The 24,602-nt window shown below is 37.1% G+C and overlaps 1 protein-coding gene across 4 annotated transcripts in view; it reads right to left on the reverse strand.

Moving 5' to 3' along the window:
- Nucleotides 1–24,602, reverse strand: part of hecw1b (HECT, C2 and WW domain containing E3 ubiquitin protein ligase 1b) — a 41,929-nt gene that overhangs the window by 12,725 nt on the left and 4,602 nt on the right. For 2 of the 4 annotated variants that reach the window (XM_077222417.1, XM_077222414.1), the window contains exons 2-12: nucleotides 16,813–17,143; nucleotides 14,718–14,825; nucleotides 13,293–13,387; nucleotides 11,920–11,995; nucleotides 9,615–9,784; nucleotides 7,878–8,020; nucleotides 7,680–7,780; nucleotides 5,440–6,588; nucleotides 5,201–5,302; nucleotides 3,649–3,799; nucleotides 2,540–2,652 (exon numbers count right to left, since the gene is read on the reverse strand). In XM_077222417.1, coding sequence (XP_077078532.1) covers nucleotides 2,540–2,652; nucleotides 3,649–3,799; nucleotides 5,201–5,302; nucleotides 5,440–6,588; nucleotides 7,680–7,780; nucleotides 7,878–8,020; nucleotides 9,615–9,784; nucleotides 11,920–11,995; nucleotides 13,293–13,387; nucleotides 14,718–14,825; nucleotides 16,813–17,143 — 2,539 coding nt within the window. The remainder of the gene's footprint in view (nucleotides 1–2,539; nucleotides 2,653–3,648; nucleotides 3,800–5,200; nucleotides 5,303–5,439; nucleotides 6,589–7,679; nucleotides 7,781–7,877; nucleotides 8,021–9,614; nucleotides 9,785–11,919; nucleotides 11,996–13,292; nucleotides 13,388–14,717; nucleotides 14,826–16,812; nucleotides 17,144–24,602) is intronic. The other 2 variants (XM_077222418.1, XM_077222416.1) reach the window with 1 other exon arrangement.

The raw sequence follows: 24,602 nt of genomic DNA on the forward strand, positions 1-24,602 counted from the left end.
ACATCTAGTGTGCTCTGCATTTGGCTGCATGCAAAAAAAGACAATCTCACATGCACCATGAACACACCAGACTTCAAAAGAAAGAAGGCAAGTTTTTAAGTTACTAACAACTTGATTTACAGTCATTGATCAATTTTCCTCAAAGAAAGCCTGATATGAAGACCTGACATGAAGCATATATTTAAGACACTTTTTGTACTTTTTAGAACCGATATTGGTTACTTTCTACATTTGTTACATGCAAATGAGCAAGCCCTGATGGAATCTACAGGTTTTTTTTTGTTGCTTTTGTTGAAAATCTGCATAATTCTGCAAATGGATTTAAACATGGTAAAATGTGTTAAACGGAGCTACGAAAATGATACTCTAATTGGTAGCTGGACGCATTATCAAATGGCCTGGAAAATAGCATTCTGCATTGGATTATGTGCAGAATAATTACTTTTTTTTTGTAAATAAAGACAAACAAAGAGGTTGTGACTGACATGAGGCTAAGCAAATGATTTTCACTTTTGGGGGTTCTCCGTGTACACTGCATACGCAGAATGTATGTAGGTACAGTTGCAGTGCAGAAGCAGGACGGGCTCATTGCCCTTTCACATAAGCAGCGTTTGCAGAGCGCAATTGATCTGCGGCTGTACACCACAAATACAACATTAGTTCTCCATCTATTCATTATTTTGATTTCAAATTCAAACATAGTTAAAGTTACTGAAAACACTTTTTCAGCATTGTGATTCTCTATGTACATAATACAGGAATACAATCTTTTACACATTACATTACAAACGTAGATTAGAAACTGTTGCACCCATCAGATTAAAAAAAGGTTATAGAGAAAAGTACCGCACCATTTACAACAGTATTACTCGCACTCTCAAGAGAGAAACTCATTACCGAGAGACAAACTCATTTAGAGGTCTTTAGAATCGCATGGAAAGACACTGACAGTATGTCCCGCTATAAAAATTCTCTAAAAGCTGCAAGCTAAATCTTCCATTTATGTCTAAAATACTAGAAAAGGTTGTATCCGGTCAATTGTTCTCCTTCCTGCAAAAAAATTATATCTATGAAAATTTCAGTCAGGATTCAGACCCCATCATAGCACAGAAACTCTGCTCATTAAAATCTGACCAAAGCTGCAAAGCTCAATACCAGTTTTACTTGATCTTTGTGCTACGTTCAACATTATAGATCCTGACATACTCTTAGATCGATTACAATATTACACCGGTATTCAGGGACAGGCATTAGGGTGGTTTAGATTGTGCCTGACTGCTACCATTCTGCTTATTTAAACGGAATTATCCAAGTTAACATCAGTAAATTATGGAGTGTATTATATACACATTTTGACCAGATGAAATCTCTAAATTATCCAAGTGTGTTAAAGATGACCAGTAATTTTCTTCTTTTAAATTTGGATAAGACTGAGGTATTACATTAAAGTTAAAGACCTGGGTGTTATATTAGACAGCACATTTTCTTTCGATAATTATAAATCATATGTTACAAAAACAGACTTCTTCCACCTCATTGCTAAGCTACGGAACATGTTATCTGTTTCTGATGCAGAGAAGTTAGTTCATGCATTCATGACCTGTAGACTGGATTACTGTAATGCATTACTAGCTGGTTGTCCTGCATTCTCAATAATAAAGCTATAATTGGTCTAAAATGCAGCTGCTAGAGTTCTTACCAAGTCAAGAAAAATATGATCATGTATCCCCAATTTCATAATTTTTTAGCAAGTATTGCTACTGACCTATAAGGCACTAAATGGTTCAGCTCCTGTGTATTTAACCAATCTTCTATTACCTACAATCCTTCATGCTCTTTAAGGTGCAAAACTCTGGACTTTTGGTTGTACCTAAGATATCGAAGTCCTTTAAAAGAGGGAGAGCGTTTTCGCATTTGGCTCCTAAACTCTGGAATAACCTTCCTAATAATATTCGGGCCTCACACTCACTCTCCCAGTTTAAATCAAGACTAAAGACACATCTCTTAAGCCAAGCATTCACATAATGCATCTCATAACCTTGTACTCCAGTTATATCAGATGAAATGCACATGAATATCTTTTGCTTGAAATGTTATGAACAGCAGCTACGCTTATTTTTTCCATTAGTTTTTTCTGTCTCTACCTCCGGATGCTCATCCCGAGGTTACATAGAGAGCACGCCAGCTTCATTTTGGATCCAGCCTCTTAGGAAGATTTCAGATGACCCAACATCTCTGAAGAGATGACGCCAACTCCTGCGAGGACTTCAGATGACGCCAACTCTGAATCAACATGCACCACTGCCAAATTGTCTATATATTGTAATCATTATGATCGCAGCTTGTAATAATTGCTTTAATTGAGATCATTGTTTCTGCCTAGATGAATACATCATGTTAGCTAAATGCATGATTTGTAATATCTTTGAGTCACCTCTGATAACATATTACTGTAAAGCTGCTTTGAAACAATATTAATTGTGAAAAGAGCTAAACATATAAATGTGAATTAAATATAATTGAATGTTTATGAAGTTACCGGTTGTTTGTGGAGGCGAGTCGGTTTCAGTGTTGGCTGTTCTCTCGTTGCGGGGGCTGCCTGACTCCTCGTCTCTCCTTTCTGTGGCCATTGTCCTCTGGATGGTCTGATACCTAACGAGTGTACAAGAGTATTGTTATAGTCAGGAATATCAGTAAAGCACGACTCCCGTCATAAAAATCATTTACGACCATTTCTACCCGCATACCCTCACTTACATAACCCTTATGCTGCTTAATGGAACAGTAAAGCTTTTTGTGCTTTAAGAATAATCTAAATCTGTCATCCACTGCTTGTGGACTCTTAAATAAACAGCCTTTAATTACATTTTTTAAGGAAACATGACCTGAAACCCACTATTGCCAACATACTATATTGTTGTCCTGTAGGTGGCAAAAGAGTGCATGTTTATAAGCCCATGTGAACATACTTGTTTTATAGAAAAATTTAATGTCCGGACAGAGTCTGTGCTTAAAGCAGCATTTGACCCAAGAGAGTGTGAAAATGAATCATTGGCTTTGAATTACGGTATGGAATTACTACAGAGGTTGCTGTAGATACTTGATGTTATGTGCCCATTTCTTTTAACTACAGCAACAGCATCCCTTTAGTGCAAAGTATACCACTTGCAATAAACCACTTGATGCTGACCAATACAGTGATTTTACCACAGTTAAAAGGATGTTGTGAGGGACAGAACAAAAAAAAACATTTAACATTTTCTTATGTCATTTTGCATCTCAAGTAAATAAACTTGAGAATGCTTGATGAAACATGATAAAAATACTGAATAAGAAAATCAGTTGTTGCAATAACAGCTTAATGATAAAATACACCAATGTGCAATAAATTAAAATACATTTTTAATAATGAAATGAAATAATTTTTATTCATCAAGTAATATTAGCCTAAATATAGGCAGTTTACTATTGTAAAGACAAGAGTCAAGTTGATGCATTAATAGAGTACAGTGGCTCATTTAATCAGATCTGTGAGTCAGAACTATCCATTTTATATAAAAAATGTGGACATCACAGGATGCACCATGAATGCAATCCAACTGATCAGTATTCCAGATCTCGGAATGGCTGATTAACAGTGCTGTTTACCTCCTGTTGAGCTGCTCCATCTGTTGGACGGAACCAGACCTGCGCAGGCCATCCGGCGTGGCTGCGGACGTGGGCCGTTGCCATGTGGTGGTCCGGTTAATGTGATCCACATAGAAAACACGACCGTGACTGTCGATACGGGCCTCCCAGTCTGAGCATGCCAAACAAAACACAAACACACATTTGATGCCCAAGTTTATATTCTGGTCTACCAGGCAAATATATTTAAGTATTTGACTGAGTGTTGAAGTTTGATTGCTTAATTGTTTTTAATTGTTTGATTGCTTAATTTTGTTTTAATTGTTTAACTTTAATTACTATTATTTAGCATTATTTTGTGCTTTTATTATTTAGAACACCTCAAAAATCCCCTCAGTGTAGGAGGTTTCAGATTTGACTCATTTTTGGGGTAAACTACACAAACACACACACCCCAGCAGCATGAAAATGAAAAGAGAGACAGAAGCTGTCTGTCTGATGTCTTCGAAAGCAGGCTTGCTTGAGTGGGTTACGGCATTAAAGTAACCAGCGCCGAATATCTCACAGTGTGGGTTAGTATGAGTGAGACTGAAAATACTCATGTCTGACAAGAACGTTTCTTTGCGTCTAAGCGGTTGTATTTTGACTCTCTATGGCTTTGAAATGCAACGAAGGGCGGTAAACCAGAAGAAAGTGAATTTGTGAATGTAAATGATGGATTTCACAGTTTTGATGACGCAATATTTAGCAATTTCAACAATTGGACTTCCATCTGAACTTCCATCCAACTTCCCATTTAAAAGGCAACAAAATATATAAAAAACAATTACTTTCTGCAAATAAATAAAACATGGGTTAATATCATGCTATGGACGTTTTTGTGAAGAAACATTTTGCTCATACAGTATCTGATGTTTCGTAATAGACATAGGACCTAATATTATTAATTTCAAATTTTATATGTGATAATTTAGTTTTTTGAAAAAAATGATTTATAAATTATTATTTTAAAAAAAAATCAATCAAATTCATGCAATATAAAAAGGTTACATGCACTACCAGTCAAAAAGGTTGGTGTCTGAATTTCTTTATGTTTTTGTAAGAAGTCTCTTATGCTCACCAAGGCTGCATTTATTGGATGAAAAATACAGTAAAAAAGTAATATTTAAAATGCAATTTATTCAAGTGATGTCAAAGCTGAATTTTCAGCATTATAACTCAAGTCTTTAGTGATCCTTTAGAAATCATTCTAATATGCTTATTTAGTGCTCAAATACATTTCCTATTATTATCAATGTTTAAAAACATAGTGTTGCTTAATATTTACTGTGGAATGAATCTATTGATAAACAGAAAGAACAACAGCATTCATAGAAATCTTTTATAACATTATAAGTGTATTGACTGTCACTTTTGATCAATTTAATGTGTCCTTGCTGAATAAAAGTATTAATTTCTTTAACATATATATATATTATTATTTTGATAACTATGTATAATTTATAGGCGAATCACCTGTAGTACATATATACATTGAATACATTGCAGTGCGTGATGAGACAGCAGAACTTACTCGGGGGCAGCGGCTCGTCTATGGTGGGATAGTGATGTGGGTCGGGCCGCAGTGCTGGTAGCTGGCTCACTGCAGGATGGTTACAAGGCAAAGGACATTCTCCTAAACATACCACAAACACAAGCCAGGGCATTCTTCATAGATACTTTAGAATATCTGTTAAAGGGAAAACCTAGATCTTATTAAAAAAAACAAAAAACACATGATCTACTGTATGCATGGAAACCCAGTCTACTCACTCCTGCTGCTTGGACCAGCTACAGGTGATTCTCCATTATCCATAATGCCATGCGGGCTCTGGACGTGACTGTCTGGTGCCTTCTCCCACTGACAGCTTCCGTCCCCCGGCTCCCGGCTCTTAGCGCCTTGTCCGGTCTCTCCCTCAAATCCCAGAATACCGTTCACCCTGTCCATCTCGTCCTCGTCATCCTGTGAGGAGAATACAGTGCTCTCCGATCTACGTGCGCTGTCTAGAGATGGCGCCCGCACAGGGCCTGAGGCCCTATGTGCCATATGACTGCAGCAGGGCACCGGGCTCAAATCGCATTCGCTTTCCCCTGGTGACCTTTGAACTGCGGTTTGGCCCTCAGCCCCGAGCGGCTGCCCATCTCCGTCGAGCATCTGAATTAGGTCAGACAGGCGCTCGTGTGAGCGGCTGCGGGGAAGCGTCCTGCGGGGGCCGTTGGGTGTTAAAGCATGTGGCTCAAGTGTCGCACCCTCTTCCTCCTCCTCCTCCTCTTCCTCCTCTACGCCCTGTGGCCTGTCGGGCTCAAGCCCAGCTGCATCTCCTGGTTGAGTTTGGGTGGATGGCAGGCTGTGCAGCAGGTGGTGGATTCGGATGTAATGGGAGCGTGGCGTCTCGGGTTCGCCACAGGCTGAAGCGATGACAGTCTCCAGCTCAGATACGGGCAGAGAGCAGGGTCGTGGCTTCCGTCTCGGTGTGGTTCTGATCCTGAGCGAGCAGCCTTCCTCTAGATCCACCTCTGGTTCCTCTGAAACCGGCTGCGGGTCCGAGATCGCCTCCTCTTCGACTCCAGCAGGAGCTCCTGAAAAGTCTGCAGGCTCATCGGCAAAGGCACTATCAGTTTCTGCCTCTTCTTGGACCGTCTCTTCTGCTTCTACGTTGGGTCCACCGTTCTCCATTTGTTCACGGTTCTCGGCAGCTGCCTCCTGCTGCCCTGTCTCTAAAGGCTCTTCCTCTATTGCATCTTCCTCGGTTGCACAGTTTTGCCCGGATTCAATGTCCATGGGCCTCTCTACAGAAGCTGTATCTCCATCTAAGGGCAACTCTGGGGCCTCCTGGTCTAAGCTCATGGTGTCTTCTGCTTGAGGTTGGACTTGAGCTTCTGCCACTGGCTGCTCTGTACTAAGAGACATGTCCTCATCATCTGTGGAGAGGACAGAAATCTGTGACCTACATGGTACAATGCATGCATGGCAATACCGTCTAGTAAAGATGCACAACACTGGAAAGCAGATGACTTTTTAATGTTATCATGAGTGGTCTGATTAGACCAGTATTAGAAGCCAGTAATATTATGGTTTATGATAATTAACTAAACTACCGCTTAAATGTTTAGGGTCAGCAATGAATCCTTTGATTCAGGCAGGATGCATTGAATTGATCAAAATTGACATTTATAATGTAACAAAATAAATAACGTTTCAAATAAATGCTGTTTAAAACTTCAGATTCATCAAAGAATCATGAAAAAAAAATGTATCATGATTTCCAAAATTTTTTCTACAATTTGTGATTTGTGATACAAGTCCATCAAAGTGTATCTATCCATGATAAAAGTAATCCACACGGCTCTGGGGGGTTAATAAAGGCCTTCTGAAGTGAAGTGATGCGATCATGTAAGAAAAATATCCAAATTTAAAACTTTATCGACTAAAATAACTAGCTTCCGGCAATTTAGACGCATCTCCCAGTTCAAACAAACAGGGTTGGGCAAAAAACAACTTTGATTGTCAAAAATTGTCGTTTTAGACTCCTACTTTGTGACTGGTGTTTTGTTTTGCTCTGTCCTCTACGCTTCCGCGTTCGTCATTACATTGTGCGTCAAGGTCATGGGTCACTCTTTCGCCATAAATCGATGCGTACGGCCGTCTGCTTGAAGCTAGTTATTTTAGTCGATAAAGTTTTAAATATGAATATTTTTCTTACATGAATGCATCGCTTCACTTCAGAAGGCCTTCATTAACCCCCCAGAGCTGTGGAGCACTTTAATCATGGATGGATGAACTTTGATGGACTTCAAAACAGAAACGGCCTTTCACTGCCTTTATAAAGCGCGGAAGAGCCAGGACATTTTTTTTATATAACTCTCAAGCCATCCTAGGAGTATATGACATTCTTCTTTCAGACGAATACAATCGGGGTGAGTAAATCATGGGCTAATTTTCATTTTTGGGTGAACTAACCCTTTAAGGATTTAATAAGTTTAATAAAAGGTAGAATAAAAACTGTTATTACCTGGGTGGATGGAGGAGGTAATCTCAAACCTGAACTGCAGCTGGCCACTGACATGCTCTGTTGGAAGCCTCCGACCCAAAGTGTAACTGACCACTCGATCACTATTAAATAACACAAGCAAGCACCTTGCAATTAGTATTTCAACTCAATAGCATAACAAACAGTTTAGTTTAGGTTTGATTTTCTGTGAGTACGTACCCGATAGCATGCTTCTCCAGTAATCTTTGCACTGGCATGGACAGCTTGCCCAAGAAACGCTTTATGATGGGTCGGCTTTTGGCAAACTTGTCCTTCACCTCAATCTCCAACACATCCGTGGGCAGAGACACAAAATTAAAGCGCTACGAGAAAGAAAGACAAAGACACATAGGAAGAGACTGCAATCATTTCAAGAAGAACTTGTAACCTAATATGAAAAAATACTTGTTGGTATCAAGCAATTGCGCATTTTACAAAGTAATGTGAATGCAATGTGAGAAGTCATTTTTCATCGTACAGTAGATGGATGTTGCTAGAGTAAAAGACACTGTTCAGGAAACTGTCTTTATTTTAAAAAGTAGAAAAACTAAATGAACAGATAAAATGGACATAAAAGCCACCTAAATATATATATATATGCGTTAATATTTGGAACTTGGCTCTGTTGGCACTCCAAATATTAAAATATTAAGTTGTATGGGCAGTTGATGCATAGCATGTCTATTGACCTTCTAGTTTTTTAGTCAAAAACATTAACATTAAGTTTTTAATGTTAAACATTAAGTTTTTAGGTTAATTTAATTGAACCTATAATAATTATGAACTGAAGTTCAGCTATTATGATCACCTATAAAAGATATAGCACTAACCAAAGGGTCTCAATCAAATCTCTTCAAAAACTGATAGTAAGGAAACAAACCCGCTCTCTGTCATTCATTCCCCATATCTTGACCTATTTCAATCCTCTGCTGTAAGGCGATCTCCTCTACTCATCACAAATCTAATAAGAGCACTTAGCGGAGGACAATATCATCCAGAAACAGCCACTCTACAACATGAAAACCACCCCATCAAATCCAGGTGAACGCATCTCATCTGCACCAAAAAGATGTAGTGATGTGAATTGTAAGGAATTTAACGATTCGGATTCTCAATCCATTTAAAGATTACGGTTATTTTAAGGTTTCTTAAATACTTTTGATAAAGCGCCAAATAACTCATCCTAATTACATATACTATTAACAACCGTTCAAAAGTTTGGGGTTAGTAAGATTATATTTTAAAAAGAAATTAACACTTATTTATCAAGGATGTATTAAAATGATCAAAAGTGACAAATAATGTGTCTGATGTAATGATGCTGAAAATTCAGCATTGCATCACAGGAATAAATTACATTTTAAAAGATGTTAAAAAAGAAAACCATTATAATAATACTGTAATAATGTGACAGAGTTTTAACTGTATCTTGATTAAATAAATGCAGCCTTGGTAAGCATTAGAAACTTCTTTCAAAAACAATAAAATAAATGTTTACCCTACCCAAACTTTGGAAAGGTGGTGTACATTGTTTATATACCATTAATTAAACAAAAGTTCTATACAGTTCCCATATTTGTTTATAAATAGAACCGGTTCCCAATTCCCAGCCCTACAAAGATGACATGCTGTCTAATGAAAATAGAAAAAGATTTGAACTAAATCCGGTCCGTCAGTCATGAGGACAGTGAGCCGTGTTTGGGATTCTGCAGTGACGCATCAAGATAATTTGCAGAATGAGGGATTTACACAACAAATTCCATGTGGAATACACAACACAGAAGGGCAGCGTTGGGTTAAAAGTCTGTAAATAATAACAGTGGGACACGATATTGTTTTTTTAAGGATTTATATATGAGCATGTTTAATCTAGAGTGTGTAAATCTAGAATGTGTTTTGCTTGTTTGTTTCCCATACCTCCCTCTGCCAAACGGGATTAATGGTATTGCAGACGATGCCTGATCTCTTCTCCTGGCCGTGGTGAGGCAGGGCAGGGAAGATGCTGTGCTTGCCGGGGTGGATGGCGATCTTCAGGTAGGGGTCGGGGTTAAAAAACATGCCTTTCTTCAGCCCGGTGGCCTGGAAGTCTGACCAAAACAAAGACAGAGAGATGAAATAGAATTAGAAGTCAAGTCGGCTTTATTTTTATAGCACTTTATACAATAGAAATTGTTTCAAAGCCGATTCACAGTGATAAACAGGAAAGTAACAGAATTAATGATGCAAACTTGATACATCAAATATGAGAAAGATTTAAATTCTGCAGTAAAGCATCTGTAGCAAGATAAGATAAGTTAGTGTCATCATTCAGCTCAATTCAGATCAGCGTTGATTCAATTCAGTTCAATAACTGTGTAAAGTTCATTCAATATGAAACAAGTTCAATTCAGCTATAAGCAGCTCTACTGAAGACAATAATGATGTTATTCAGCTCCAGTCAGTTCAGTGTTAATTCAAATCAGTTCAATAACAATGTTGATGTTAGAAAAAAAATCGCATATAAAGCAGAAAATAACAGTGTCATTATTCAGATCAATTCAGTTTAAGATTTGTTTTTCAAGTTTACTGTCAGTGCAGTCAAAATAAATATTGCTGGATATTAAATGGGTCATGACATGAGAAATCAAATTGGCCTTGAACTTTTGACATATAAGAGGTCTTTGTACTAAAATATCCTGCAAGTTTCACTGCATAAAACGTCTTTCTCATTACAAACAAAGCATTTATTTAATCAAGCTCCAAAAACGATTTGTTTAGATATTGTGGGATTTGTGACATCACACGGACAAATACATTTGCATATGCTTGCCTCCAGAGCAAGACATTGACGAATAGTATACAGCATTGCACCATAGGAACAGGAACCTGCTGGAAACCAGTTTTTTAAACTGAGTCAGGCCCTTAAATTGTACCTTAATGTTACTTTTTCCTGTATAATAAATGAAATCAATTAAATGAATAGGCCCCGCCCACTGGTGTTCAGTTGCTTAAACAGCTTGTTTGCTTCTCTGTACAGACTTCAGAAGGATCCCAGCGTCAGGAACAAGTGGATGGTTTATTTTAATAGCTCCCCGCATCTGAGGATTATATATTACTTTGTAAACAAGGCACAGTGTAATGGAGAGTTCGCAAAGAAACTTTGGTTGAAAGATGAAGCAGCCAACTGCATTGGATCTGACAGCAGCAGCATCACAAACCAAAAGTAAATGATTTCATAAAACTTTGTCTATAAATTACAGTTTTATATGGATAATGTCTACGGCCAATCATAACAGTGGCTGTTTACTGACAAGCCTTAAAGGAGCCGTTCCTTAAAAACGGGTCAGAATCAAGGTTAAAAATATTTTTTCCCGCATATATATATGTTTTTTATGTGCACAAACATTTTTCATTAACATTATTAGTGGACTTCAAGAACCATATTAAAATAACAACAAAAAAACGTGTCATTACCCCTTTAAGTGTCTTTTAGACCAGAACAAGCCGAATATAACTGCATTAAAAGAAACAGAAACAGACACAGACCACCATATAAAAGAGAATTGAGCAGAATACAATAGAACAAAAGATAACATGGCAGAACAAAACAGGCATTGAGGAGAACAGAAATAATATACAAGAGAAAACAGAACAAAATAGCATTGAACAGAATGAAACAAAACAGTATAGAACAAAATAAACAAAAGAACAAAACGTAACAGAACAAAAAAGAATGACAAAACAAATAAAACAGAACAAACTAAACAGATTAGAACCAGATAAAAAAAGAGAATAGAATAGAACAAAACAGAACAGAACAGAATATTACAAAAATAGAACAGAAAGAACACAATCACAGGTAACAAAAAGCAGAACAGAACAGAATAGAATAGAACAGAATAAGAGAAAAGAAGAAAACAAAATAATCCAGAGTATTAGAACAGAATAGAACATACTTATTTATCATTACATGACCAGGAACAAATTTGCATCTTAAAATCTCCTAAATTGCTCAACAAAGATGATCACTGGTTTCCTAAAAGTACCTTGCAGAAGTGGTCTTTTATAAGGAAAGAAAAAAGTAATTGAGGTAAACATGTTCCTATAGTTGTTTCACAGGAGACTGCAAGCATTGGATCAATAATGAAACCCCCTGGATAAACTAAATATAGAAGCCCCATGAATATTGATAAAGCTTAATGATCGACTGTCTGGTCATACCAGTTTTAATGGACACACACACCTGACAGAGAGAAGCTGATGAGTCTTCTTCTGCCTTGACTCTGAGGTACGTCATCTGTGGCCACCGGCTTAAACACCTGGCGGCAGAAAGTTCAGTGCGTCAGATTTCATTGGAAACAGCTACACACCTTTTGCATAATATCAGCAGCCATATCCTGATCAATAATTACGACAGAACAGCCTTTTGGGTAAATCACTCACAGTCTCAAAGTATCATATTGTAGACAATCTCTCAGTTCTCAGCAAAAAAAACATTGTAATTTTGTTCCTCATTGCAACAATAAAAAAAAGAGAATGAGAATGAAAAAGTTTCACGAAGGTTTAAAAATGTGCTACAGCAATTGAGATTTTCTTTTGTAAAACATCTGTCTTTTTGACTTGACTCTTTTAGGTCAGACGTTACCATTCTTACATCACAGCCATTCTTAATAATGCAACCAGCCAACAGGTTAACAACTAACGTTTTCTGAATATTACCTTTCATGCAGTGTGTAAAATAACTGTTTGTGAACGTAAAAAGTCTGCAATGTTTTAAACTTCGGAGTGCATAATAAATAGAGTTATTGTCTCCGAAAAGAAAGAACCAATTCTGAACTGCCAAAACGAGTCGTCAGTAATTCCTGCACGAATCTGCGTAAGTTTGTAACAAATTTGCATAATGCTAGCCTATGGTCTTCATTGGCTGCCTGTGGACAACGACCCCTCTTCAAACACTGTAGTTGTAGCTGAGGCCTGTAAAAGGGGTGATGCTGCAATGTATATTATGATAAATTATAAAAAGTGTTTTAGACCTTTGATACATGTAAACCTATTGTAGGAGACCTCCAAAACAAAATGAAATCTTAAAAATAGCATAATAGGGGCACTTTAATGAAAATGATAGATGTGATGTGAACCTAAGTGTGTGGAAAACAAATGTTCTGTGAAGTTGATAAAAATGTGTTCCTTTCACATGTGGGAATGAAATATTAAGGTGAAAAACACATCACTTGTGTCCTGTAAATGACACACTTTACCTTTAAGAAACAAAAAGAGAGTTTGGTTCACTCTGTGGTTATGGAGGTTTGCAGGTCTGTATTAAGCCATTAAATGATAACCTGAGATTATCTGCAGCTTTAATCCTCTGAGAAACAGATGGCACGGACTATCCTGCTCTTGAACAACTCTTGATGAAATGTGACGCAAGATAAAACAGCTGCATTCTCCTCACATCTGGGATATCATGCAATGGAATCGCAGCAGAGATGCACACATCAGGAGGTCACATGACCGATCCCTACACACTTATGTTACTCACCACTGCTCAACTAAAGGCATTTAAACCATGACAAAAAAAAAAGAAAGATCTAGACGTTTCTTTTTTGATTTGCTCACCGGTGCGGAGGGGTTCTTCACGGTCACGCATGGTGTGGTGGCCCGCAGGCCTCCGCTCACTCCATGATAATATTTAAAACAGATTTTAGTCTCCACTGAAAAAGAGCCAAGCACAGAAAACGTCAAAGGTCACAGCGAGGAAACTCTTTGCAGATTTTACATATTCAGATTTTCTTTTTCTTCCGGATTTGCTTAACTCATCTTGTTCACAGGGGCCAATAAAGGCTGTCTAGAAGGTGTCTAAATAATTTCCAGCCCACCTAGTAAATTACAAATGCTGTCACCAGCTAGAAATACCAAGTTGCTAATTCTACATTGTCTGTGTATTGCTTGCTTACTTTTTTTCAGGGCCCCAACCATCATTTGGTTGCGAAGGAAGTGCCTGGAAATGTTCGTCACTGGTTTCGTTCAAGGTAAAAATAGTTTAATGTGGTTATTGTCCTTTTTTTTTTTTTGAAGGGCACTTAAATTTATCCCACCCTAACTTCCTCTTTCAATAAGAATCACATCGACACAGGAAAGAAAATACTGTGGTAGAATTCTTGCTATTTGCCCAATAATGGCCTGAATTTATATTTTAAATAATATTAAACAATATTATAATATTTAATATATAAAAAAATTCTCACATATGACATCTGACCTGCTTTAAAACACCATGAATGCAGTGTTCTGTTGCAAAAAAAAAATGATATGCATTTCTTTTGATTTGATTACATTTTAAAAGACTGATTCGATTGTTAACGTTTTATGTCTTCAATGTTTAGACATGCTTTTAAAATTACATTTTTAAAGTGATCCATTAAAACTGAATGCAGAAATATTAAAACAGAATAAGAGATTTCATAAAGCCCTACTTCATCACTAATTTGTCAAACAAACAGGTCTATTTTAAAACTGATTTTTTTTTTTGTTGAGTTCGAGTCCGTATGTAGGCATGTTATCTCTCTAGTATCTGTATCAGTAAAAGTGCCAAAAATAAATAGACAAAAGAAACAGCATTTAAGCCTTATGGCCTCGCAGTGTAATACATGAGAATGATTTCAGGACCTTCAAGCAGAGACAGCGTAGCCTAACATAACCTTCAAACAGCTAAGGCTTGTGCTTTATATTAATACAAGCACACACACATCTTTTAATAAGACACACTATATTAAAACTAAATGCATTTTGAGTGCTATGACATGAGAGTGTCACACCGGAATAAATTTCTCTTCAAACTTCTTGACTTGAAACATCTTTGAACATTTTGTTAGTATGGATGGGATTTGTAAGGGTGATGTTTGTTACCATAGCAGCCATACAAACATTTACAGCCACAAGAAAATCTTAGATAATGGGATCCTGTTCGTGGGAAATAAGTGTCTATAATGCTGCATCATTTAATAAGAATTTTTTGCATTGTGCCGTTAAAACTGCACATACGTTCAACGAAGTAGGAGTTGGCCTCGATCTTCCAGACGATCTGACCTTTGTGGGAGCCATTCACACCTCTGTTTTTGTAGTCCAGAAAATTCTCAGAAAGTACCTCATCTAAGAGAAAGAGAAAAGAAAAGCCTATCATATCTTATTCTTCACAATTATGGAATACAGAAAGTTCACATCTTTTGATTATTCATTCATGGTACTTCTAAAAGATGAGAAAGCTTTTGAACTCAAATTAAAGCCAAAAAGCATTAACAACTTTTAAAGGCCATCAGAGAACCTTTAGAACACCAGACACATGAGACAAATCTATATCGCTCTCATTATAATCCACAGTTGTCTACACGGAAATGTGTGACCTTCAGCTGAGACAGACTGTTTTTATTTTTGCCGCACTGCTGAGCTACTCCAGCCACTTTATATTTTCTCTGTCTATCTGAAATACAATATACCACATATCACACATATATGTTGTTTTTATGTTAAACAAAAACATATGATGTTTCTTTACCAATTAATTTGATTTGTTATGAATTTTTAAATAACTTACACGACCAGTAAAAGTTAGGAATAATTTAGATTTGTTGTTTTTTTTGGGGGGGGGTAATGACAGTTTTAAAAAAAACAGAAATAAAGTTTACAAACAAACAAACACAAACAAACTAACTATTTGAATTTATTTGAATTTGAATTTTGTTTATTCCTGTGATGCAAAGCTGTATTTTCAGCATCATTATTCCAGACTTCAGTTCACATGATCCTTCAGAAATCATTCTAACATGATGAATATGCAAGAAACATTTCTAAACATCAAAGTCAGCTTGTATGGAACTTCATTTCCACCTCAGAGTAAAAAAGTAATTCCAAGACGAACGTTTAACATGAGTCACACTGTGAGATATGAAGATGCAATTGCAAGAAATAAAGCTGCAATTATCTAGAAATAAAGTCAAACTGTGAGTTATAAAGTTGCAAATATGACAAACAACGTAGTAAATTCTGAGAAATAAACTAGTCATTTTACTTTACTGAGGTAGAAATGAGCTTCAAAAGCTTGTGATGTTTCTGGCCTTTTACATTAAATCATTTTTTGTTTCTAACCATGTGTATGCAGTGGAAAACCATCTATGTACTGGTGCTCCAAAACCCCAGAAACCAAATACACAGGTCTGAAGAATCTAGAGCTTCAAGAATACACTGTGATTCACAAGTTTGTGGTAAGTATAAAATATTATTTATAAAGAAATTAATACATTTATTCAGAAAGGATGCATTAAATTGATCAAAAGTGACAGTAAAAAGCAGCCATGATAAATAGCTGATTTGTATGGAGGCATCTGATGAAAAAACTATATTAGAATTCGTGAACATAAAAAATGAAGTGAGCTGGAGCGATTTGTGTTCACAATGCACAATGCTGAAGGCAAACGGAAAAGCTGAAGGCGAGTGTTCACACGAACCGAGATAAGACCCAGGGTTCTCAAGTCTCACGCATTGGCCGTGAGATACACGCAATTCAACCAGTTCACACGCCACACTGTGTATTTCTCACGCCGAAAAGGCAATGCCAACCAAGTTGTCCTGCAAGCTTTATATATAACGTTGTATACGAGGCGCAGGTTTCCTGCCACCAGCACGTAACTCGGCCAGATTGCGTTCGTTACGAGGCAACATAGATGAGCGAACACACGGAAGTTGACGGAACATTCTCGGCCACCATACGTTCGTTACTAGGTAACCAACAACATTGCGCGAACACACGTCGTGATGGAGAAGGTAAGTTGGAAGAAAGCTTGTCTAACATTTTTAGGCTAGAACATTTAATATATAGCCCACCGTATACATTATTATTGATGCAGTCAAAAACTATACAACTACTTTGCATTAGGGCTCCTCCCCGGCCCTAACCGCATGTGATCTCACTCCAAGCTTTTGATAAAACTTTGAGAACCCTGAGACACCTGAAAAGGACCAATTGTGAAAACACCTAGAATGATTTCTGAAGGATCATATGAGACCAGTATAATTTTGCAAACATTCGAGTCTTAACATTCAACCAGCAGCATAAAACACGACCAAACAGAAACACACTCACCAATGAGGTACATGCCAATCCAGTCGCCCGCGTCCACTTCCTCCTTGATGTCCCAGCAGAGGGTGATGTCCTGCGTCTGACCGATGGTGTAGCTGGAAGTGCTGACGGTGAGGGTGGAGCGGCAGTGGGAGGTCAAGAGGTCAGTGTCGCTGGTGGAGCGCAGCACGGCCGCCGTCAGCTCCTCAGGAACGCCATTCTGGAAGTCCAGGTTGGGGAACTGCTCAGGGTTGAAACTGTGCCGAATCGGGTCCTTACATCGCCTCCTGCCATGAGATGCACGAGATGGAGAGGCCATTGCTGCGAGCCCGAGAAACCTGTTCTGGTACAAGTTCTGAGGAAAAATCAAGAGGCAAGAGTAAATCAGGATGTATCCCATCATTGCTATCCGCAAATGCTTTTTTGCAACTTATGGTGTGCGAATCCAACTGTCCTGCGAACAATCATGTCCTGGAGATGCTGTGCTAAATGCTGACTTTTCATGGTCTGCTCAGTAAAGACAAAACCACTGGGAGCGAGGCAGGTCAAGACTCGTTTGAGGGGGAAAACAGCAGCTTAGACACTACATGTCACCAACAGGGGACCAAGAAGATCGTTCTATAGTGCAAGACATCTACTTCAGCTGTCAAAAATCATCTGCATTGAGAGATTCTTCTCAAAGAGCAAATTGTATGCGTGAACATAATGGAAATTTGCATACTAAATATGCAAGGCACACAATGTGCGTAACTCCTGCTGACATCTGAGACCACGGCAAAGTTGCAAGAATGAAATTAGCTTAGATGGGTGCTATTATCATTAACCAAACCGAGGGCATGTCCACACAACAACACTGAGAAAAAAAAATGCGTAGAGTACAGATGACAGCGCTGTCAAAACGATACCCGTACACACGGATCCACAAAAACGACTATCAGGCCAGTGGTTGGAAAGAAACACTACACACATTTAGACTGAACGTGTATGACTTCAACGTTTTCACAAATTCACGTTTTTTTAGTTTACACGGTGATGATAACGGTATCGTTTTCAAAAGTTTGTGTTATCAGGCCCCCAAATGCCATCGTCATGTAAATGTCCAGCCAAAACGCACAATTAGTTTTTCTTTCTTTAGTTGTTTTCAGTTAAACGATCTTAATGCCCCCTAAAACAAATTATATTAAACTTACATGAAAACATTTTTGTTTAAAAATACTAATATGAGAACTGAAACTAAACTTAAAATACATTTTTATGACTCCAGAACTTACGAAACAAAAAATACCAGAAATTAATTTTACTTTTTATAGAATAGACAACACTAGCAATAACACTCAGATATTTAATGCCACTATTTAAATGAGATCATTTGATATAAAATGATTGAAATAGCTTAATATACTAACAAAAGTTTGGTGTCAGTATTGTGAAATGTTATAATTTAAATTTTAAAACATATAATTTAAAGGTAAAGCTGTTGTATTTACTGTCACTTCTGATAGGTTGAATGCATCCTTGCTGAATAAAGTATGAGATTTTACTGACCCCAAACTTTAAAACGGTAGGTAGAGTATATGATATAAAACTCTCCTAAACCAATAGTTACAGAATGAAAACTAACAGAAATTAAACTTAACTGAAAATAAAATAAAACCTGAATTAAAAACCAACCCTGCATACTGCTAAAAAAATAGTTCATGAGAAAGTGTGAAGTATTTAACAAAAAACAACAACTGTAGTAAAACGTTGTCACATGACCTCATTCCACTGCATGTTTAATTCAGCGAGTGATGCCCTGTTTTCATCTCGAATTAATTAAATATAAACGTAATGTAAATCTCATAAATAAATAGGGTTATTTATTTAACTGGATTATTCAAAACATCCTCTCCCCCATCTGTCTACACAGTAACAAGCATTTTTTAAAGACAGCATTTCCTTCATGTTACGTCTCTGGAGAGTAAGAGGCAGTCAAGTAACTATTAGCAGATGAGGTGGGAAAACTTGCAGTCGCAGATGCATGTGCCGCGTCGACCACAAGCGCAGCAACTTACACCTACACTTCTCTATGGGACGCCACAATCTTGTTGTTTTCTGTGCAGCAGGGATGGGTCAGAAGATTTTAACTAGAGATTTGTTTTTGCAGTGTTGTTTTAAAGGAGATGAACTTCCTCGGAAGGGTTTTAGCATATTTATTTTAGCATATATATTTATATAAGGGTTTTAGCACAGCATACAATGTAGGACTGCCCACATGCTAAAATGCTTTTGTAAAAAACAACACCTTTAATTATTTTAAAATGTGAAGATTTCACATATTTTTAATTTTTGTTCAACGTACCAATGCAGACGAACACATGGTCCAGAATTAACATTCGCCAAGGGCCAAATGAGAGTAAAAAAAAAAAAAAGTACAACTTTGTGTCATGAAAAAATAACCATGGAAGGCTGCAACAACAAAGAAAGTAAAAAATATGACTAGGTATAAAGTTTAAAACCAACATAAAATTCTAAAATCTATCTTTGGCAAAAAATTAATGTGTGGTGAGTAAATACTGTATAACTGTGTAACTTGATAACTTAAAGGATTGGATCACCTAAAAATGAAAATTCTGTCATTAACTATTCACCCTCGTGTCATTCCAAACCCGTAAGACTTTCGTTCATTTACCACTTTATTTACAGAATATTAATCTCCAATGCGTGTTCATGAGAGCACCACGACACATACGTGTTGTGTTGAGACGAGAGGAGACGTTGCTGCGTGATTACATTTTGTAAATAAAGTGATAAATGATGTTTTTTAGCGCAAACAAAGCAGTCGCCTCACTTCATAACATTGAGGTTAAACCACTGGAGTCACATGGGTTACTTTAATGATGTCTTTACTACCTTTCTGGGGCTTGGAAGTGGTAGTTGCGTAGCTGTCAGTGGAGGAACAGAAAGATTTAATCTCTCAGATTTCATCAAAAAGATCTTCAATTGTGTTCTGAAGATGAATGAAAGTCTTACAGGTTCGGAAGGACATGAGGGTGAGAAACTAATGACAGCATTTTCATTTTTGGGTGAACTAACCCTTTAACATACTGTAGTACTACATGATGTGTCAGATTTCATGTCTTTTAATATCTTTTGGAAAAAACTCTAAAAATGTTTTCTCCACAGAACTCAAATTCAGTTTTTTATACAGAATATGCTATACTGTTGTTGTTAATTTTTTTTATTTCATAACATGACAATAGATACTTAATGTCACTACATTTAAATGATATCATTTGACAAACTTACTGAAATAACTTCGGTACGATTTTATTCATATATTTGAAAGAAGTCTCTTATGCTCACCTATGCTGCATTTATTTGATTAGAAAAACAGTAATAGTAACAATAGTATTATTACAATTCAAAAATAAATAACTTGTTTGTATATGTTTTTTATTATGAAAAGGCGGCAAAAATATTACAAAAGATATAAAGTTTAAAACCTATATAAAAATAGGCCTATGTCTTAGTCAAAATATGAATGTGTGGTGAGTAAATATGGTATAACTGAGTAACTCAATTACTAGGTAGGCTATAACTGCAACATAATACATGATGTGTCAGGTTTCTTGTCTTTCGATGAAAAGGACTAAAAAAACGCACATACATTACGCTGCTAGTGTTACGCACAGTGTTGAGCCATGTTTTCGTGACAGGCGCAGACGAAGACATCTCGCATGATATAACGACCTGTGGTGCTTGTCGCAAAGGATGTACTGTAGACGAGACTAATCCACACAAAGGACACTCAGCAAATCCAATTTTACCCACAATGATCAGCCATTTCTACTTCCTAAATTCGACTGAGGCAATCTAGCAAATTTAGAAGACAGATAATGCTAAAAAAAAACAAGTGGCTAGAATTCAGACCAGGAAACTGAACGAGTGAAAAATGACACTAGAGACTGCACCAAAGAAAAACAGTTCAGAAAAATAAAACCTGGGGCCTATACCATGAAGCCGGTTTAGGTGGCTAACCAGCTATGTTTCAGTTTAGTTTGCGTCAACCCTGGGTTTTAGGGACCATGAAAGTGGTTTGGCTTTTAGCAGTGTTCATCGCCATAGTAACTTACGCTCCACGGCTAACCTGGTCCGAGGCAGGTTATGTTCCATGTAAGCGGTTGCAAACTGAACTTGGACCAATCAGCTGTGAGCAAAGTGACACATGTCTGATGTGATAAAGTCACTCCACCTGTTTGTACTCCAAATTAAAGGTCACTACATAGCAAATGATTTTTAAAGACAAAATCGTCTGGTTTATAATGATGCTTATTTTGAATAGTAAATTTGTATGATTTAGATATTATTTATGTAATTATTATACCCTTTATCAATCACACATGTACAATTTTAGTTCATCAATTATTATTACGCAGTTTAAATGAATAAATATATAAAGGTAATATATATACGCTTTAGCATCAATAGATGAAGCTATAAAATGACTACATGTGAGCTTAAATGTTCAATTCTCTCTATACCTTTATCAGCTATATAAAATAACTGCACAACTTTTACTTGCACTGATATACAGTAGCGAGACTATTTCTTTTAGTGGTCCTCTTTCATAGACCGCTGTTTTCTTCTTGCTGTGTAAATTTGTCTACATTCTTACTATTTTAATACTTTTATTTAATAAGTGAATTGCGCTGCTTCTCTCGCGAGAAATTAATCTCAGTTTCACTCTTTCTCAACATGTGATTGGCTGTTCGCTACTGATGTCACACTTAAACTCCTAAACTCAGGATCAAAGCCTGAGTTGACAGAGAAAGTTGATGATCAGCATCATGGTACCAACAAAGCCTGGTTGGATTGGTTTGGTTTTGTCAACTCTAAACTAATCATGTAACCCTGAGTTTGTTCAACTACCATCATGGTACAGGCCCCTGTTGTCCAACACATTGGGCTGAGTTTGGTGCTCATATAAACATCATATATTCATATAAACATCTGTCTCCTTTTATGTAAGCTCTGAATATCAAAATCCACAGCACTTGTGGCTTATTGCAGTTTATCAAAAAAATGTAGAATACTACTTTTCAAAAGCTTGAGGTTAGTATTAATTTGAAAAAAATAATAATAATAATTTAATAGAGTGGTGCAGGTATGATGTTAGAACCTAGAAATGACTAATTCGCCGCTGGTTCCTTCAAGATTTCCTATGGGGTTTTATAATGAGGTTTTTCAATTTATGAGTAAAATAAAGCCTGTGGTAAACATAACTTGACGATACTTTGTCGTTTTGTTCTACAACGTACACTGCACACACTTACACCCAAGTCTTATCTAGTTACTTAAGTACGTTTTAAAAAATGAACGTTGCATTTTAGCAATGGGTGTGTGTAATTTGTTTTACAAAGATCATATTCGAAAAAGCATAATAGGGATACAGTACTTTATTTTACAACACAATACAATACAATTTTATTTGTATAGCACATTTAAAAACAACTGATGTTGACCAAAGTGCTTAACAAAGCAGTAGAAAGATAGACAATACATGCACAAAACCAACAAGTACACGACAAAGAGAGAAGACAGACACATCAAGGTACATTAAAAGCTAATGAAAAAAGGTGCGTTTTCAGAGAGGTTTTAAAAAGTGTCAGAGTTTGGGCAGATCTGATATTTAAAAGGTAGGCTATTCCATAGCTTGGGTCCATAGCCTGCGAAAGCACGGTCACCCCTATTTTTTAATTTTGTCCTGGGGACAGAAAGTAAGTGCAAATCCCCCGATCTAAGTGATCTTGACTTATGATCTGGGTGAAGCAGTTGAGATAGGTACTGGGGAGCTAAATTCGGTAAAGATTTAAAAACAAAAAGCAAAACTTTAAAATCTATTCGAAATTTAATCGGTAGCCAGTGAAGCGAGATCAGAACCGGAGTAATATGTTCAAATTTACGTTTTCCTTTGAGGAGGCGTGCAGCTGCATTTTGGACTATTTGTAGACGGTTGATGTGTTTCTGAGGAACTCCAATATATAAAGAATTACAATAGTCCAATCTGGATGTTAGAAATGCATGCATAGCTATCTCAAAGTGTTTACTAGACAAAAATGGCTTAACCTTAACTAAGAGGGCCAACTAAGACGATCACTGGGGCCAAACAGGATAATTTCCGTCTTGTTTTCGTTCAGACTCAAAAAGTTAACAGTAAGCCACGGTTTTAGTTCATCAATACAGTCAGTCCAGTAGTGGCTTTAAGGCAGACTTGTCATCATGTTTTAGGGGCAAGTAAATTTGGGTATCATCGGCATACAGGTGAAAAGAAACCCCATGTTTAGTTAAAATAGAACCCAGAGGTAACATATACAGATTAAATAGTTCTGGCCCAAGGATAGAGCCCTGCGGGACGCCGGACCCAAGTTTCATTTTAGATGAGCACTGTTTCCCGATGCGAACAGAATAGCTTCTGTTAAACAAATATGAGCTGAACCATTCCAACACCATGCCCCAAAAACATGTAGAAGCTTCAAGGCGAGAGATTAAAATATCATGGTCGACCAGGTCAAAAGCAGAGCTGAGGTCCAACAGGACCAGAGCCACAGATTGCCCTGTGTCAGTACTGAGCAAAATGTCATTCATGACTCGTAAAAGTGCAGATTCTGTACTATGACGTAGTTTAAAACCAGACTGAAATTTCTCGTAAATCTGACTATCAGTTAAAAAAGAGTGGAGTTGGCTCAGAACCACTTTTTCTAAAATTTTTGAAATAAAGGGCAAATTTGATATTGGGCGATAGTTGCTTAGAATTGTTGGATCCAAACTAGGTTTCTTAAGTTTCGGCAAGACTGAGGCATGTTTCAGGCTGTTTGGAACAACCCCAGTACAGAGACATTTGTTGATAAAAGACAACAAATCCGAACCGATAGCACATAGAACCTGCTTAAAATTTTTTGTAGGAATCACATCTTGAAAACAGCTAGTAGTTTTTAGAGTTGAAACAATCTCAACCAAAAAGTCAAGGGAAACAGGTTCAAAGACAGACCATGTAGAAGAACTTATAGGAACTTCAAGTGGCATATGAATAGACAGCGACATTTGAGATCTGATCATTGAGATCTTCTCATTAAAGTATGTTGCAAAATCTTCGCAGAGAGAATCAGAAATCTCAGGGAACAGATTTGTAGTGGGATTTAGAGCAGAGTCAATTATTGAAAATAAAACATTGGGCCTGTTACTGTTGATTCTAATCAGCTCAGAAAAGTAGTGATTTTTAGCAGCTTTAGCAGCTTGCTGAAACGCAGCAAAGGAATTCTTTAAAATTTCATAAGAAACATGTAGTCTGTCCTTACTCCACCTGCGTTCAGCCCTTCTACAGATCTGTCTCAGTGAACGAACATTATCATTAAGCCATGGTTTTGAAACATGATTAAATTCTTTTTCTTTACCCTGATTGGAGCAACAGCATTTAGAACATTAGAGCAGACAGAGTTAAAAAGATTTAAGTGATCTTCAGCATCCAAGGAACTCAGTGAAGGAACAGTGGCTTGTTCCACAGCTAAACCTGGGTATAATGCCACAAAATCCTCCTCAGCACAATCATTAAAATTTCGAGTTGTCCGTGTGCAAGTATGGAGTTTATGTCTGGTGTCATTCGTAGGCAGAGAAAACAGAATCGGAAAGTGATCCGACATACCAGCATTACTGATACTAATATCTGATACCTGTAAACCACGTGATAGGATTAAATCTAGAGTATGTCCCTGGATATGAGTGTGACCAGACACCCATTGATCCAGGTCAAAAGAGACAATGAGATTCCGAAACTC

The sequence above is a fragment of the Siphateles boraxobius genome, unplaced genomic scaffold, assembly GCF_051911475.1.
Source record: "Siphateles boraxobius isolate OS27281-9 unplaced genomic scaffold, OSU_SipBor_1 86, whole genome shotgun sequence".
In the NCBI taxonomy this organism is placed as follows: domain Eukaryota; kingdom Metazoa; phylum Chordata; class Actinopteri; order Cypriniformes; family Leuciscidae; genus Siphateles; species Siphateles boraxobius.